Below are 18,400 nucleotides of genomic sequence, written 5' to 3' on the forward strand. Positions count from 1 at the left end.
ATGGTTGTCACCTGATCATTGTGCCGTTTGTCTATCATCGACGAATGAATAAAAACTTTTGCAAGTTACGTGACTGTTACGTGATGGACAAAGGACTACAAATTGTGTTATGAAGAAATGCCACGGCGCCGTATCAGCTTATTTTGGCTACGGCATTTTCTCATACTGGCAATAAACAATAAACACAATTTTGTTTTTTAGTCAGTATTATTAAGATTCGAAAGATTCGCGCAGATTGCATATATGAGAATTCTCTTGGATTCTCGCAAAAAATGACGAATTTCTAACCCTGCTGAGTTGCTCGGCCCAAAGGTAGATAATTTTAAGGGCATTTAACATAAAATTAAGCAGTTTTATTCTCTAAAATATAATCGCGTTTAAGACTCCAGACGTAGTCCGGTCACCTGGAAGATGAACATGTAATTATTATCTTTAATAAAGTTGTTCGCATCGCCCCGCTTGGCAGTCATTATATAAACATAAAATGTGTCTATTTCATTTTCGATGGAATTTAATTGGTCATTTAGATACTGCTTTCGCATTTTTTTTTTTACATACAACTGAGTGCCAATTACATAAAATTTCATGAGATATATTAAATATAATTTTGTTTATTATATTATAAAAACATGAATAGTATATTTGTAATTATCAAGCTTCAAAGACCTAAAATACAATTATTGAGTTCGCCCCGCTTTGAATTTGTCATTTATTCATTTCTTACATCTCAAACTGCAACAAATGGAACAAACTCTTTTAATGCAACGAATGCCATTTCTAGTCGACTTTACGTGTGTTTTTTCGCTATATAATCGCTTGAAGGTGTCACCAAGTATGCTGTCCTCGATTATACGCTCGACGAGACTTTGGTTTTACTGACCCCCCACCCCCCATTCCTTTTGAAAAATCACGTATCCACCCTTGTGAACGTGTCCGTAACCACAGTTTGTGTGTGTGTGTCCTAATAACATAGATGTACTGGAGGACTACAGAGAATGATACTAGTTCTAGGGTAGTCCTAAAAACTTAGATGTACTGAAGGCAGTGAGAGAGAGAGAAATGGGGTTTAACGTCCACTCGACACAAACTAGGTCATTTCGGGACTAACATATGGTTTAATTTTATTTCAATAATTCGCTTGCGCATAGGGGTCTTTAGCAGTGGGAGGAAACCGGAGGACCCGGAGAAAACCCACGAGGTTGGACAGGCGACCCTACTCCTTGTCACGTCTGAAGGACCACTGTAACACTATTTTCTATTGATAACAGCGATCAGTTTAATAAATACAGCATTTATTTACAACGGGAACTGAATATAACACATCTACATAATTACAACAGGAAAACATAAAACAATATTAAATCCGCCATTCTGCCAAGGCAGCGGCTGAACTTAGTTGAGTCCATACGCCGGCCTCTGCGTCTCTTCTGCTCGGTCTGTCTTCGTTTCTAGTTGTCTTCAGTTATATACCTTTTGATCCTAGATAAGCTCATGGTCATACATGATAAGCTCATGGTCATAAAATGTCAATATTATATATATTATCAAGAAGCAGCTAAGGTCATAAAGTTCTAAGCACCCAGATGACCGTTCAATTTGATGAAAGTTAAACAGCACTTTGTTACACCACAGAGAATCGAAACTAGTTCAAGTTCTCTATCTATTCAAACAACAAATTATCCAGCTGTTCAAAGAATGATTTATCCAGATTTCCAAAGTCCAAGTTATCCAGCTTTCCGAAGAACAAGTTATCTCTTTTGTATCAACGTCACGAAAGCCTGGATGAGTTAGATAATGCCTTCCTATTAATGTCCTTATTAGAGTTAGTTCCATATCTAACCTAGGGACGGTTGTTCCTTACTTTTCTCTTTTTATCAAAGGGTTGAGAGAGAGAGAGAGAGAGAGAGAGAGAGCAATGGGGTTTAACTCCCCTCGACACAAACTAGGTCATTTCGAGACTAACACATGGTTTAATTTTTTTTCAATAATTCACTTGCGCGTTGGGGCCTTTAGCAATGGGACAAAACCAGAGGACCAGGAGAAAACCACCAGGTTGGACAGGCGATCCTACTCCGTGTCACGTACAACCGGGGAATCGAAACCACGCCAGTTGACTCAATGACAGACCTTATGATACAACGCACACAAGCTAACCATTCGGCCATCCAAACATCACCAGCTACAACCAACTGATCTCCACTGCACCTTCACCAAACGCCACCACATTACCAACCTTCAAGGGCAAAATAGAACTGAAAGGTAACGACGCAATCCACTGGAGCACAGACACGGCCAGAGAGATCATCAACTGCTGGATGAGGAATTTAAACTAGGATTAGGGAAAAGGAATGAGAAGCCGTCTTTAGGACAGACAGTTGTCAATTTGAGCGACAGACTTCTCAACCCCCTAGAAATGAACATTCTTGATAAAGGCCTTAAATTCATCCCAACCCCCACAATAACATCCATAGACCCCATCACCCAAGCAACCGATCGCTTCCAAAGAACACTTTCGTTGACTTATTTTTTTAGGAACAAACCCGGCAGAGGTAAAAAATTATTCACAGTAAAATCCACATGGAAACCACCTAAAAAGTCATTATCACCAGCCATCCTAAAAACTTTCGACGAAATGAATATAGAAATATCATCCATTCAACCACAGTCACAAAAACCAAATCTTAACCGAGCAACTAAAACGGCATTAAACACCCTTAAAAAGGACAAAAACATAATAATTAAGAAAAGCGACAAAGGCTCGTGTTGTGTCATAATGAATCGTGCAGACTATATCTCAGAGGCAGAAAAACAATTAAGTAATCCTATACATTACACTAAATTAGACCAACCAATCTTTAAGGACACCGCAAATTTAATAAACAACATCTTATATGAATTGCAGGATAAGGAATACATAACAGCAAAACAATATGATTATCTATCTGCTAAATCTGACTGCCGACAAAGACATCTCTATACACTACCAAAAATACATAAAAATCCAGAAACAGAATGGTTTATACCTAATAAAATACCCAAGGGACGCCCAATAATATCAGACTGTGGCAGCGAATCATACAACGTATCACAATATATAGACCATTTCCTATTACCCCTAGCATGCCAACACCCATCCTACCTTAAAGACACTAACGATTTCATTCAGAAAATCAAACAGTTAAGAGTCCCCGAACACACCGTATTAATATCCATCGACGTACAAAGCATGTACACGAACATTGATAATAACATAGGTATTGAAGCAGTTAGGAAAGCATTTCTTAGGAACCCGCAAGCATCCAGGCCGGACGAAGAAATCCTCAAACTACTCAACATTTGTCTGAGGAGGAATGACTTCGCTTTTAACGACCAAGTATACCTTCAGTCTTCCGGAACTGCGATGGGAAAACGATTTGCCCCGAGTTATGCAAATCTCTTCATGGCGGAGTGGGAAAGGGAAGTTCTGCCACTCTGTCCATTAAAACCAGATTTCTATGGGCGGTTTTTAGATGACGTTTTCATAGTCTGGACCTACACACTAGACGAATTTTTGACGTTTTTCAACATCCTGAACAATCATCATCCATCTGTCAAATTAACCGCAAATGTAAGCCATAACAGCATAGATTTCCTTGATACTACCGTTTTTAAAAGTAACAACACCAAAATCACAGGCCAATTGGAAACTAAAGTATTTTTCAAAGAAACCGACACACATCAATTATTGTTCAAAAGCTCCTTTCACCCAAAACATACATTCTCTGGCATCATAAAATCTCAGATTCTCCGTTTTCATAGGATATGTACTCAGAAGACCGACTTTGAGTCAGCATGTACATTGGTATTTAGCAAACTACGGGAAAGGGGATACTCCAAACGCTATCTACGACGTATAAAAAACAACACTCTAGCTGAGCTTGCCGCCAAAGAAACAAATAATATACAATCAGCACATAAAACCAAAATTTGTGGCCATCCAAGATGTCAAACATGCAAAATCTTAAACATATCCGACCATTTCCATAACAAAACATCTGGCACAAAATTCCCAATATTAGACCAACTTTCATGCAGTAGTTCAAACATAATTTATCTAATCTCATGCAGAAAATGTGACAAGCAATACGTAGGGGAGACTCAAAATGCACTTAGGGAAAGAATTAACGGTCACCGGTCTGACATAGTCACCAAAAAAGACAAACCTGTCTCAATTCATTTCAACCAACCAAATCATGACATTTCAGATCTCATTGTCACGCCAATAGAAAAGACCAAGAGCGACTTTGAAACTTCAGAAGAAATTAAAACGTTTAGGCTAACAAGAGAAAAATTCTGGATTGACAAATTGAAAACAACAGCCCCCCTAGGTTTGAATATTCATACGGCTAGCGCAATAGCTCCTTTTGTAGTTCCATTTAGCGCAACAGCAGCAAGTGCGTCCAAAATCATCAGAAAACACTATACTGATCTCCAAGAAAATCACCCGAAAATATTCACACAGAAACTTATAATTGCATATTCTAAAAATAAAAATCTGAACGACATCCTAGTGCACAGTAAATTAGATTAAATAAGACCAGTCTCCACCCTGACCCAAAACAAACCATATATCAAATCCTATGCCTAACCGCTAGTAATTAAAATCAATTAGATATAAGAATCCCTAGCCGTAACCCGGTGATGTGGAACAAACACGATTTTTTTTAGAAAATCCAATCCGTTGTAGGAAACACACTAATGTGGCTCTCTCGCGAGAGCCTCAAATTTCTTTTCTTTTCTCTTCAGAAACAATAATACCAGAATACCAGAAGCACCACCCAAGGAAGACCATCAGCGCCACCAACACCAATAAACAGTGAAATCGCCTTTGTATATAAATCTAATGTATTGTATGTATTTTAATAAAACTAGGAAATATCACGAACTAATTTTTCATCATCCTAGGTCAGTGCTTATGTGGAGACTTAACCTCTCCCCCCAAATTCTTAAACCTAACCCTACATTATTGTATATAATTAGCTACATTTGGTGATATAAGATCAGGATCTATTAGAGTATCTTCTAGAGGGATATTGATGTTATATTCATATGGTTGATGTTTATGTTGAACACCTGTACGACGACTACGTTGTGGAATAGGTAACTCGGAATGATGAGCTGGAAGAGGTTCCGTGAAAAAATATCGATGTAGTAGAGCCTGAAAAATAATCATTATCAAATATCAAAAGTAGTAGGGGATATTCAGAAACAATACAAAACTGCGGAAATGCACTGCTGTTTTTATTAGAGGTAACCAGTGTATGTTAATAACAGGCCAATTGCATACACATGAACATAAACAGTTCATATGGGCGGCTTATCTGATGGCCCCATTTCACTGTAAAGAGATACACCGTCAAAAGTGAAAATGGACGTTTTTGATTTTTGTCTTAATAATGAGTAATTGCTCCACCAATCCTCAGACATTCAGCAATTCGTCGTGGCAATTCTTGCAGTGTTGTCGGTTGACGTTGACGTCGACGAAACCATCTCCCGACCAAATTAAACGTAACACACTAAAGCAAAGTTACGCTAAACTGTAACTCTTATGCAAGAACCGATAGGAAAGCAAACATGGAGAGGATAAACCAGCAAGCGGCAGTTTTCATCAACCCTTCAAATTTGACAATGAACCCCTTCCACGTGCATGGCGCTATTGCGTGTCGCATGTGCAGCTCAGTGATTCTGTTGGGGCGAATAGTTCTTCATCTGTGAACATACTCTTAAAGCATGGCAAGTGTCCATGACTATTTATCATATCACAACCTACATAGGTATTAGCATTCCAATATCCCCTACTTTTTTTTAAAGAGTGTAGAAAAGAATTAAAGATACATTATGGTTAAACTAGACTGGTCTTTAATCCTGCACCCTTGACAAGGTACAATCCTGACCAATTTTCTCAGCCAACACGGTAAGCATACTCTACACAGAACCGTCCCAGACGATTACATTCAAGAAATTACACCGTTTACATCTAGGGCTAATCCCAACCCTAGCCCTAACCCTGGACCTAGCCAACCTACAATCTTAAACCTAACCTACAATCACACAAACAATCATGTGCCCTAACCTTATTTACATTTCAGCGACCTTGACAAAAAATAAGCTGGTCTTAACAAATAGATTTAGCCCAGTTTACATTGCTATACATGCAATGACCATTCTCGGAACCGTGTTTGGCTTGCTAAATGTGGAACTCTTCACAGAAAAGTTAATTTCAGTCACAGGGAAAAGGGTCAAAGTTCATGCTAACGAACGCGCAGAAATCCGTACTGAGAACAATTCTGAAAAGTTAATTTCAATCACTGGGAAAAGGCCCAACGTTAATGCTGACGCATGCGCAGAAATTCATACTGAGTACTGTTCTGAAACCTTATAGTCTATCATTAACAGTACGAAAATTTAACTGTGAGAACGGTGCCTAGATCACCCCACTCAGAAAACAAAGTTGATTCGGACAAAATTATCGCAGATACGTTGCAGTAAATAAACTGTTATATATGCCATTGTTTGATGATACTGAATTATTGGTTGTAGTAATGATACTGATATATGCAGCTATTTGATATGGGGTTATTTCTTGCAGTAATTATATACTGATATGCAGCTATTTGATATTGGGTTAATTATCATTTACTGGGTAGTAATTATTGTCATTTTTGTCATATCAAATATCAATCTGTTTCAAAGAGTATTACGAAAGTCTTCTAATATCTCTGTAAAAGATGACTGCCTTCAACACATGACGTCATATCACGCGGCGTCAATCATTGGCTCAATGGCGCATGCATTGTTTACATAAAACGTTACTGATTGGAGCAGAATGGCGCCTTATACTCATTTTAATACCCATTTACATTAAAATTGGAAATAATTTTTACCTACAAATACTTCAAACGTCTTTATTTATTTTTCTAATACATAAAAAAAAATGTTTTAGAATTTAATTTGTTGACGGAAAAAAGTTAATATTTTTGGCCCATTAAGTCGCATCGATGTCATCCTTATCAGTGATTGTCGCGGCCTAGCGAATATTCACTGCTGATCGTCATTCAAATAATGGTCCGATTGGTAGTACGGTTACGTTCGACCCATTTTACACTACAAAAAAAAATTAACTATTCCGTTCTGGGCACAGTTCCTGGTATGCTTAAAACTGGATTATAGAATCTCTTGGGGGTGCCCGATTGTAAGTCTGGAACGTCCAGAATTGACGGAAATGCAATCAAGTGATACGGAATTCAGCCATTTCACAGGTTTACCAGTCCCGAGAGAGAGAGAGAAATGGGGTTTAACGTCCACTCGACACAGACTAGGTCATTTCGGGACTAACACATGGTTCAATTTTATTTCAATAATTCGCTTGCGCGTAGGGGTCTTTAGCAGTGGGAGGAAACCGGAGGACCCGGAGAAAACCCAAGAGGTTGGACAGGCGACCCTACTCCTTGCCCCGTATAACCGGGGAATCGAAACTCTGCCAGTTTACTCAATGACAGACCGTATGATATAGCATGCATGCTAACCATTCGGCCACCCCCCCCCCCCCACCAGTCCCGACAGCTGAGGTGGTGTGAGTAGAATCGCGACGTATTTTAAGTAACAAATATGTTTCAGCTGTCATGATTGGTTTAGATATTTTTTAATGCAGTCGGCACATGCGTTGTACTCCGAAACTCTCCTTTTCACTTGATTGACACTATTTTTGGAATTGAGAGCATTTAATTCAGGAACGGTCAATCGAGTATCCCTTTCTGTTTGGTTATATACCCACCTCTTTAGCAGCAATACGTTGTTTGGATGGATACACCAGAAATTTCTTCAGTAAATCTAATGCATCAGTTGAAGCATCAACAACGATCTTTTCAAACTGTATGGGTTCGTTATGTTCAAATGATATTTTATGATAATCAGGCAGATCAGTCATTCCCTGTAATACAGAGGGAGAGATGAAATGAAATGGGGTTTAACGTCCTACTGTTCTGCTCCTATACTGGGCTAATGAAGACGGGCATACGCCATACAGTGTGCTATGAGGGAAATTTTGCCCGGGCCGCGGCACTATCGCCTACTCTTATATCGAATTCCAACTGCCAAGGGATCTTTTACTTGCATTCCGATGTAGACAAAGGACCTCGGTTTTTCGTATCATCCGATGGATGAGAGAGAGAGATTAACTAGGTAATCTCGCGACTAACATATGGTTCAATTTTATTTAATTCAATTGTTTTCGCTTAGGGGTCTTTAGCAGTGGGAGGAATCCGGAGGACCCTGAGAAAACCCACGAGGTTGGACAGGCGACCCTACTCCCTGTCACATACAACCAGGGAAGCGAAACCACTCCAGTTGACTCAATGACAGACCTTATGCCACCCAAAACCCCAATACTTATTTGCATAATGATTTCTAGGTCATATCTGACAAAAACATGGGAATACTTCAGGTAAGCCAAATGAATCTGTTTCACAAAGGTAATATGAAAGCCTTATTTTAACTCTCAAGTTTATCGACCTTTAAGTTCATGTGCATGTCTATACTTTCTCTTGACCCTGCATAGAAAACACCTTAAAATAGTCAACTTCCTTAAAACTAGATGCCCCCTCCCTCTGTTCAAGATAGTCAACCCTTTTCAGGTAGGGGGTAAAGACAGACGAAAAATATCTTTAATTGTGGAAATTATAAACCAATGAACATACCGGCCATGTTTTTTCTGTTGGAGTACCAAGAACTCGTAAAACGTAACACAACTGTTCTATATCTGTTTCCCCCTGTAATAAAATATCAAATAGTTCTAATATCCACAAATATATGCTCTGTAAACATTGCACATTTAGTTGTTGGAAATTGAATAAAAGTCAGCAAAATTCTGCCCTTCACACTGCACCAGTAACCCTAACAAATAAAAGGAAATTGTGTTAAATCCTCTTATATCAAATTTCCCTCACAGCACACTGCAATCTCATTTAAAAAAAACAACACAGATCCTATTTCGTTTCGCTTTTTATAGTTCAAAAGTTCGTTTTATTTGTCTGTACTACACTAGGATCTGGAAGAGTTGTTATGTAACCTGCGTTTCGGATGACGTGAGAGATTAGCCAATGAAACCATCTGCTACAGCGACTTCTTGCCGTGCGATGCACGAAACTGTGGGTAAACCACTAGAAACGCCAACGCTGATTGATTAATTAATGTCTGACGTCATAGGGCTAAAAGGCGCTCGTACAACCCGTGACGCGACCTCCCACTACAACCGGTCAGATCTTCATATAGTGTAGGCCATGGAAAGTATAAAAAAACGAAACGTAATATAGTTCTGTATTGTAATCAGATTGAGCACACTGTATGGCTTATGTCCATCTTTATTAGCGCGGTCCCTGCAGAAAAGTAGAAGTTAAACAACAATTTCACTGCATTTCTTTTTGCTAGCCGTTTACAACATATATATTATTTACAGTATAGTTATTGAGAGAGAGATATGGTTTAACATCCACTCGACACAAACTAGGTAATTTAGGGACTAACACATGGTTCAATTTTATTGCGCGTAGGGGTCTTTAGCAGTGAGAAGAAACCAAAGAACCCAGAGAAAATCTCATAGGTTGGACAGGCGACCCTACTCCTTGCCAGGTACAACCTGGGAATCGAAACCATGCCAGTGGACTCAATAATAGACTTTACCATAAAACGCGCACACACTAACCATTTGGCCATCTAACTCTCCTAGTATGGAAGGAGAATGCTAGCAGTCAGCAATCGGATATTAGTATGAGAGTCAGCTGCTGTGACAAGGTTTAAAAAATACTCACAGGAAACAAGGGAGAATTATTTAACAGTTCTCCAAAAATACATCCAACAGCCCTGAAAAAAATAAACAAACATAGGATAAGATTGCGGACAGATAAATTAATTGTTTGCAGTCAGGACAGCAGAATCTGCATAATCTTTCTCCAATTCCAACTTGACAAGGGTTTTACCAACTTGACAAGGGTTCTTCCAACTTGACAAAGGGTTTTCCAACTGACAAGGGTTCCCGTACCTGTGTACAAAGATGAACCTCATCTTTTCGTCCCATCTGAACAACTAGGCACAGTTAAAGTTTAGTAAAGTAAATCAAGTTGTTATCATGGGATATCAAGGGGAATAACTCCAGCAGTAATTTTTAGGATGTTATTATAATGTCGACTCCCTTGAAATGTTAACAAGGTTTTGCACAATAAGGGGAGTAACTCTGGTAGCAATTGTTTAAAATCTATGGGCTGCATCAGTTTACTAATTGACTTATGATAATTGGCTTCATAAATCAAGGGGAATAACTCTGGTAATTATTCACAATCAATCAAATGAAATAAAGTAATTGTCGGAAATTGTTCATTTCAACAATCCTCTTGTAGAGGGGTTAAAGCGTGAACAGATAGACGAACTGCAGGACAGGATTACGACATTAACATGTGGGCGTATTAATATAACATAACTACTTTCTCCATTTACTCACCATAAATCTACACCTTCATCGTATTTCCTGGCACCATATAAAAGTTCTGGAGAACGGTACCACCTTTAAAATAAAGATAGACATTGAGAGAGAGAGAGAGAGAGAGAGAGAGGGAGAGAGAGAGAGAGAGAGAGGGTAATGTCCACTGGTCACATCAGCTATCCAACACCCCAACATTGAAATAACACATAAACAACTTGATGGGAACGGGATTACAATCACTAGTGCTGGTTTCAACAAGAAATCCTCTTCTGCTTCTCAAGGACAAAGGTAATCAATAATATCATACATAATTTGCGAGTGTAATAGCTTTATTACAAATATTACAAATACAAAAAGCTGTGAGTGAACATCTAAGTATAAAAAATAACAAATGAAGGCACAAAGACAAGAATTTGTATTCTGTTTAAACATATAAATTATCAAAGACTGTATGGTGCTACTCGATTGAAAGTTCCAGAATTGAATTCTCTCAATCCCCAAAATAGTCACAATCGAGTGAAGACGGGTATTTCAGGCCGACTGCATAACAATCTGGTTAAAACACAGATCCTATTTCGTTTCGTTTTTATAGTTCAAAATTTCGTTTTACTTGTCTTTACTACACTTGGTTCTGGAAGAGTTGTTATTTAACTCGTGTTCTGAATGGCGTAAGGGATAAGCCAATGAAACAGTCTGTCACGGCGAGCTTTAGGCGTGTTTTGCACGAAACTGTGGGTAATCCACTAGTAACATCAATGCTGATTGGTTAATCAAATGTCTGACATCATAGGGTCATAAGTCGATCTTTTGACCCCTGAAGTGACCTATCGCTACAACCGGCCAGATATTCATGTAGTGTAGACCATCGAAAGTATAAAAAAACGAAACGAAATATAGATCTGTATTTTAATCAGATTGACTGCATAAGAAAATATCTTAACCAACCACGACATCTGAAACATATGCGTTGGGAGGAATCTAATAGACCCCGAGAAAACCCATGAGGTTGGGCAGACATCCCTACACCTTGCCATGTAGAAGTGGAAATTGAAACCACGCCACTTGGCTCTATGACAGACCTTATGATCAAACCCACAGGCATTAACCATTCAGCAACCCATCCATACCCCCTTATAACCAGGGGGATAACAGAGAGAGAGAGAAATTGGGTTTAACGTCCACTCGACACAAACTAGGTCATTTCGGGACTAACATACGGTTCAATTTTATTCGTTTGCGCGTAGGGGTCTTTAGCAGTGGGAGGAAACTGGAGGACCCGGAGAAAACCCACGAGGTTGGACAGGCGACCCTACTCCTTGCCACGTACAACCGGTGATTCGAAGGGGGATAACAAGTCTCAGCCAACACCGGGATCGAACCCCAGACAGCCTGGCTAGCGAGCAAGCACCTTGATTGGATGTAATTCACAAAACAAATGGAATATAATGAAATGGGGTATAACGTCCTACTGTTTTGCTCACCGAAAAGGGGAAACCGTGCCAGAAATTCACAAAACAAGGTTCGACTAACAAACCTTTTCCATGTCATGGGATGGAACCCTAAACAACAGTTGGATACTTTGCTAGAAGTATAAATTAGCTGATTACTAGAAGTGTAATTTACCTGGATGCTAGGAGCATAATTTACCTGGTTGCTAGGAGCATAATTTACCTGGTTGCTAGGAGTATAATTTACCTGGTTGCTAGGAGCATAAATTACCTGGTTGCTGGAAACATTATTTACCTGGTTACTAGAAGTATAATTTACCTGGTTACTAGGCTAGAAGATTTACCTGGTTACTAGGCTAGGAGATTTACCTGGTTGCTAGGAGCATAAAGTACCTGGTTGCTGGAAAGTATAATTTACCTGGTTACTAGGTGTATAATTTACCTGGTTACTAGTTGTATAATTTACCTGGTTGCCACCTGATGACTGTATTGTCTTTCACCTTTATTCTGGAAAACCCGAGCCAGACCAAAATCAGCGATTTTAAGATGTCCAGTAGCACTTATCAATAAATTAGCTGGTTTTAAATCCTGAAATAAACAAAAACCATGTTGCACGTAGGAGTCTTGAGAAGTGGGAGGAAACCGGAGGACCCGGAGTAAACCAATGAAGTTGGACAAGCTAACTATGGAAAACTAAACATGTTAGTCCCAGAACGATGAAAGTATTGTGTTGACAAGATGTTAAACCTGGAGGGCCAGACAAGGACAGCTGTCTAGTCGTTCGGATAGGACGAAAAACCGAGGTCCCGTGTACACATTGGTGTGCATGTAAAAGATCCATTGACAGTTGGAATTTGATTTGGGTAGGCTGTAGAGCTGCTGTCTGAGCAAGCAAACTTTCCCTCATAGCACACTGTATGGCGTATGCCCGTCTTCATTAGCCCACTTTAGGAGCAAAACAGTAGGACGTTAAACCCCATTTCATTATATTCCATTTGTTTTGTGAATTACATCCAATCAAGGTGCTTGCTCGCTAGCCAGGCTGTCTGGGGTTCGATCCCGGTGTTGGCTGAGACTTGTTATCCCCCTTCGAATCACCGGTTGTACGTGGCAAGGAGTAGGGTCGCCTGTCCAACTTCGTGGGTTTTCTCCGGGTCCTCCAGTTTCCTCCCACTGCTAAAGACCCCTACGCGCAAACAAATTATTGAAATAAAATTGAACTGTATGTTAGTCCCGAAATGACCTAGTTTGTGTCGAGTGGACGTTAAACCCAATTTCTCTCTCTCTCTGTTATCCCCCTGGTTATAAGGGGGTATGGATGGGTTGCTGAATGGTTAATGCCTGTGGGTTTGATCATAAGGTCTGTCATAGAGCCAAGTGGCGTGGTTTCAATTTCCACTTCTACATGGCAAGGGTCGCCTGTCTGCATTAGCCCAGTTCGTAGCAGAACAATAGGACGTTAGATCCAATTTTATTTCATTACCTTTTGTATTAAAGATACAGAGAGAGAGAGAGAGAGAGAGAGAGAAATGGGGTTTAACGTCCACTCGACACAAACTAGGTCATTTCGGGACTAACATATGGTTTAATTTTATTTACATAATTTGCTTGTGCGTTGGGGTCTTTAGCAGTGGGAGGAAACCGGAGGACCCGGAGAAAACCCACGAGGTTGGACAGGCGACCCCACTCCTTGCCACGTACAACCGGGGATTCGAAACCACGCCAGTCGACTCAATGACAGACTTTATGATACAGCGCGCACGCTAACCATTCAGCCATCCAACCCCCCATTAAAGATACATTATGGGAGATTAGATGAAGGGCTAGCAGTTCTCACTACAATATTTACAAACTAGATAATGTAAAGGGAATTTGCTGAAAATTGATCCACTCTGAACGATTGAAATTTAGGCCTACCCTCGATCATCATTACTAAAGTCAGCACGATTCTAAAGATTGGATAATAATCCAGTAAATATCGCAGGCTAGTAAGGACATCGAGAGTTGATTATGTTCTGGATAAGTTAATTAATGTCTAATTAATAGTTTATATAACATTTCAGGCCTAAAGAAAGACCTGCAATAGTCAGATTTAATCATCAATGAGCATTGAACAGCAGATGGGATGCTAATCCAGTAAATATCGCACGCTAGCGATGACATCAACAGTTGATTATGTTCTGGATAAGTTAATTAATGTCTAATTAATAATTTAGATAACATTTCAGGCCTAAAGAAAGACCTGCAAATGACAGATTTAGCTCTTGCATAATGTATGTTTAAGATAAATAAAGTTTGACTTACTCTGTGCATGATGTGATTTTCATGTAGATGGGCCACACCCTTTAGTAACATCAACATATATGATTTAATCTGGGCTTCTGTCAGTGGTTTATCACAGTTCCTTATAACCTCAGATAAATCAGATAACATATAATCGAATACTAGAACTATCATAGAACCATGGGGAAATACTTCTCTTAATGTTACTACCTAGAAATATACATAACAAAACTTATAGGTGGCACTGGTTTGTTTAATATTACCACCTAGAAAAATACAAACAAAACTTATAGGTGGCACTGGCTTGTTTAATATTACCACCTAGAAATATACAAACACAACTTATAGGGGATACTGGTTTGCTTAACATTACTACCTAGATATATACAAACAAAACTTATAGGTGGCACTGGTTTGTTTAATATTACCACCTAGAAATATACAAACAAAACATTTTGCAAGAGATGAATAGAGAAATAGATGAAAAGCTAAAAAGACAAAAAAAAGAGCTATTTTTCGTTCAATCAGGGGTGATAATCCAAGAAGTTATGGTCTGAAATGTGCAATATCGATGGGAACCAAGATCTTTGGGTTGTAAACATACATTTCAAGTTTCATCAAAATCGGATGAAAATTGTGATCTCTAGAGTGTCCACAAGCTAAAAATGTGATATTTCATACAATCAAGGGCCATAGTCCATAAAGTTACGGTCTGATACAATTTCGAAAGAATCCAGACGGACGACAATACACTTCCACATGAAGATGTGGGCGTATAAAAATATGTCTAATTAAAAAAAAACAACAACTTTTAATTTTTCATTCTGATAGAGACTACACACTGTAACATAGGTATCATTTAATCTTGTGTATCTAGCACTAATTTCTTTCACATTTGTTTAATATCAGATCTATGTTTAAAATTTTTTAAAATTGTTTAAAATCACCAAAATCATCTAATTTGTACTTGTGTCCAGTTTAAAGCTGACCATTCAATTGTGATAATGAGTGTCCAATTTACAAGCGTTTAATTTCCCGATCACTGTTAAAAAATAAACAATCCAAAATTGGACACTCATTATGAAAATTAATCAGTGAGCTTCAAACTGGATACAAGTACAAATTAGATGATTTGGGATGATTTTAAACAATTTTTACGAATTTTTAAACAAAAATCTGATATTAAACGAATGTGAAAGAACTTAGTGCTAGATACACAAGATTAAATGATACCCGGGTTACAGTGACATCTGAACGTACGACAGCTGTGTTCCGTTAACAGATCTTCAGATGGTATATATACATAAAGAGAGGGACAGAGAAATGGGGTTTAACGTCCACTCGACACAACTAGGTCATTTCTCGGGACTAACATAAGGTTTTATTTTATTTCAATAATTCGCTTGCGCATAGGGATCTTTAGCAGTGGTGGGGAAACCGGAGGACCCGGAGAAAACCCACGAGGTTGGACAGGTGACCCCACTCCTTGTCACGTACAACCGGGGATTCAAAACCACGCCAGTCGACTCAATGACAGACTTTATGATACAGTGCGCGCACGCTAACCATTCAGTCATCCAACCCCCCTATATATACATAAACAATCAACTACATGTATAATATAAATATAATCAATCAACTTACATATGGATTATCAGCTATTTCTTGTAAAGCTTTGATTTCACTGAAAACAAAATCAAATTAATTAATTTACATCTAAAAAATAATTCTAAATCTGATAGCAGAACCAAATCAAAAATATCAGAACATTATCTCAATTTCATAAGAGAGAGAGAGAGAGAGAGAGAGAGAGAGAGAGAGAGAGAGAGAGTTCCAAACAAATCAATTCCTTCAATGTCTTATATAAAATATAAGATACTCCATTGTTAATTCTTACCGTAAAGCTGTATTAGGAATCCCATCTTCTAGATTACGTAGTGGGATTTTCTTTAAGGCAACAATTTCCCCACTCTGTAAGAACATTAAGTACTAAAAGTTATTTTATTCTGTAAAGATTACCATTCATATTTGTATCCATTATAAGGTAAAGAGGCATCAGCGTTTCAGAGATCATTTGAGTTAAAAAAAAATAAATTTCAATTTGATGTGATTAACCAAAACAGGTCCTTCTCAAACGCTGTCAGTGAGACATATTTTAGCTGTTTCCAAGGAATACTGATGAATGATAGTAGACAAAACTTTATTCGCAGTGAAATGGTCAATGTTAGCTTTTTTTGATAATTTTGATAATTTTTGATAATTAAGGCTATCATGAATGGTGTTTTGTTATTCATTTGCATATTTTTCTTGATGAGACAAACTCATGATTCAATTTTATTTCAATAATTTGCTTGCCGTGGGGGAGGGGGGTTGAACATGAGGACCCAGAGAACCCAGAAGGTTGGACAAGCGACCCTACTCCTTGTCACGTACAAGCGGGGAATCAAAACCACGCCAGTTGATAACAGACCTCATCTTCTAACGTACATGCATTTATTCATGCGGCCATTATCCATTATTTATTTCATTTCTCGTTTCTCCTACCTCAATATGTTTTGCCTTTAATACGATTCCGTGGGCCCCTTCTCCAATACGACCTAATATGGTATACTGAAACATGGACATTTTAACATCTCAACTGAAATAAATCAAACATAAAATGTTATATATGAAATAAAATTGTTAAATAGTTTTCCAGTTAGACTGTAGTTATAAGGCAGATTTTATTACAGTACAAGAATTGAACATATGCTCTAATAATCCTCATAATTTCTCTCAGATGAGAGGGAGAGAGAGAGAGAGAGATGGTTTCACTCCACTTGACACAAGCTAGGCCATTTTAGGACTAACATATGGGTTAATTTTATTTCAATAATTCGCTTGCGCGTAGGGGTCTTTAGCAGTGGGAGGAACCCAGAGGACCCAGAGAAAACCCACGAGGTTAGACAGGCGACCCTATTCCTCGTCACATACCCTCGGCGAATCGTGCTAACCATTTGGCCATCCATCCCCCACCCCTCAATAGAATAGAACTGAATGGGGTTGATACATTGGTCATTATCAAACTAACTTCTGGTCATTACTAAATACTAACACACACTAATTTTCATTCCAGTGATTATGATTGTGTGCAATGAGTTGCGGGGGAGGGGGATTTTGACTGGGGCATTATTTTACACAAGTGTGTAGGCTTCACTGGCGCTGTGGTGTTTCTTGGTTTTTCGTTCCCTACTCATGGACCGCACTTGTGTGAATGTGTGTCATTCTGTTGTTATCAAGGTAACCAACAAAGTTCGACACAAGTAATCTCATTGATAATTGATTGGTGATTGTGTGTCAATCTTTTGTAGGTAAACACTGACAGATTGAAGGTCGAATTATATAAATACATTGTTAATAATTCAATGCAAATCGTGTGACGGGACCTCTGATTGATGTCGTACTTCGGAATATTCAGAATATCAATTACTCAAAAAAATTTGGGGTTGAAGTAATAAGGAAATAAAGCGGGACATGGAAATGATGATGGATTTCACAGAGTGCCCTAGTTAGTATTCAGAAGCCAAACTGGGGGCCGATACTTTTTCATCAAGGATTCAACTGGGCGGTTCCTGAACGTACGAGGCGAGTGTAATGAGCCCTGCATTCAGAGCTGAACTAAATATTGTTTGTACGTATGTGACGGAGTTCATATAATCATCACTTACTACTATAGCAAGGTTTTCCAGTTAAATCAACCCAAACCACCAACAAAAAATTCTGAATTAATTCAAAATGGCCTAAAAGTCTCGGGAAACCAACAATGGTTAATCAAATCATTGTCATATTTCAAGAATTAACTGAAAAACTTGTCTTAACAACGGTACAAACAACTATTTACTAGAAAATTCCCACGAATACCGTTTCATCCTCACGGCACCAGAGAGCATTGAGTCGCAGTTATCTCCCTTAGACTGGGATCACCCGGGGAAAGCTGAACAATCGAATTCAATTTAATGGTGTGTTCAAAACACAAAAGCAGAATAAATAAAGAAAGGGGTCATCATAATAGCTACTTTTATATAGAAGCGACTTTTATATATTCTGAAAAAAATTGTTAAATTTCATTTGAATAAAACCCCAAACAAACCACTGAATTAATTTAGAAAAATTAAAT

At 38.5% G+C, this 18,400-nt stretch overlaps 1 protein-coding gene across 1 annotated transcript; it reads right to left on the minus strand.

Annotated features, from left to right (window-relative positions):
* Positions 1-1,271: 1,271 nt before the first annotated feature.
* LOC126827274 (cyclin-dependent kinase 20) lies at positions 1,272-18,158 on the minus strand. Its single transcript, XM_050556558.2, has 11 exons — positions 17,952-18,158; positions 16,789-16,882; positions 16,142-16,215; positions 15,889-15,928; positions 14,266-14,454; positions 12,428-12,549; positions 10,532-10,594; positions 9,846-9,897; positions 8,736-8,807; positions 7,814-7,969; positions 1,272-5,197 (listed from the first exon to the last, which is right to left on the minus strand). Exons 2-11 carry the CDS (start codon positions 16,867-16,869, stop codon positions 5,003-5,005), a joined length of 1,044 nt encoding a protein of 347 aa, XP_050412515.1. The 5' UTR covers positions 16,870-16,882; positions 17,952-18,158; the 3' UTR covers positions 1,272-5,002.
* Positions 18,159-18,400: the final 242 nt, after the last annotated feature.

Source organism: Patella vulgata, chromosome 7 (assembly GCF_932274485.2).
Source record: "Patella vulgata chromosome 7, xgPatVulg1.2, whole genome shotgun sequence".
Taxonomy (NCBI): domain Eukaryota; kingdom Metazoa; phylum Mollusca; class Gastropoda; family Patellidae; genus Patella; species Patella vulgata.

What these genes read in the sequence shown, in the direction of transcription:
- LOC126827274 (XM_050556558.2), bottom strand. Translation starts at nt 16,869, where the DNA reads ATGTCCATGTTTCAGTATACCATATTAGGTCGTATTGGAGAAGGGGCC. An exon ending in ATAATTCTCCCTTGTTTCCT is followed by an intron (nt 8,808 to 9,845) that starts GTGAGTATTTTT and finishes ATTTTATTACAG; the next exon opens with GGGGAAACAGATATAGAACA. An exon ending in AACGTATTGCTGCTAAAGAG is followed by an intron (nt 5,198 to 7,813) that starts GTGGGTATATAA and finishes ATTATTTTTCAG; the next exon opens with GCTCTACTACATCGATATTT.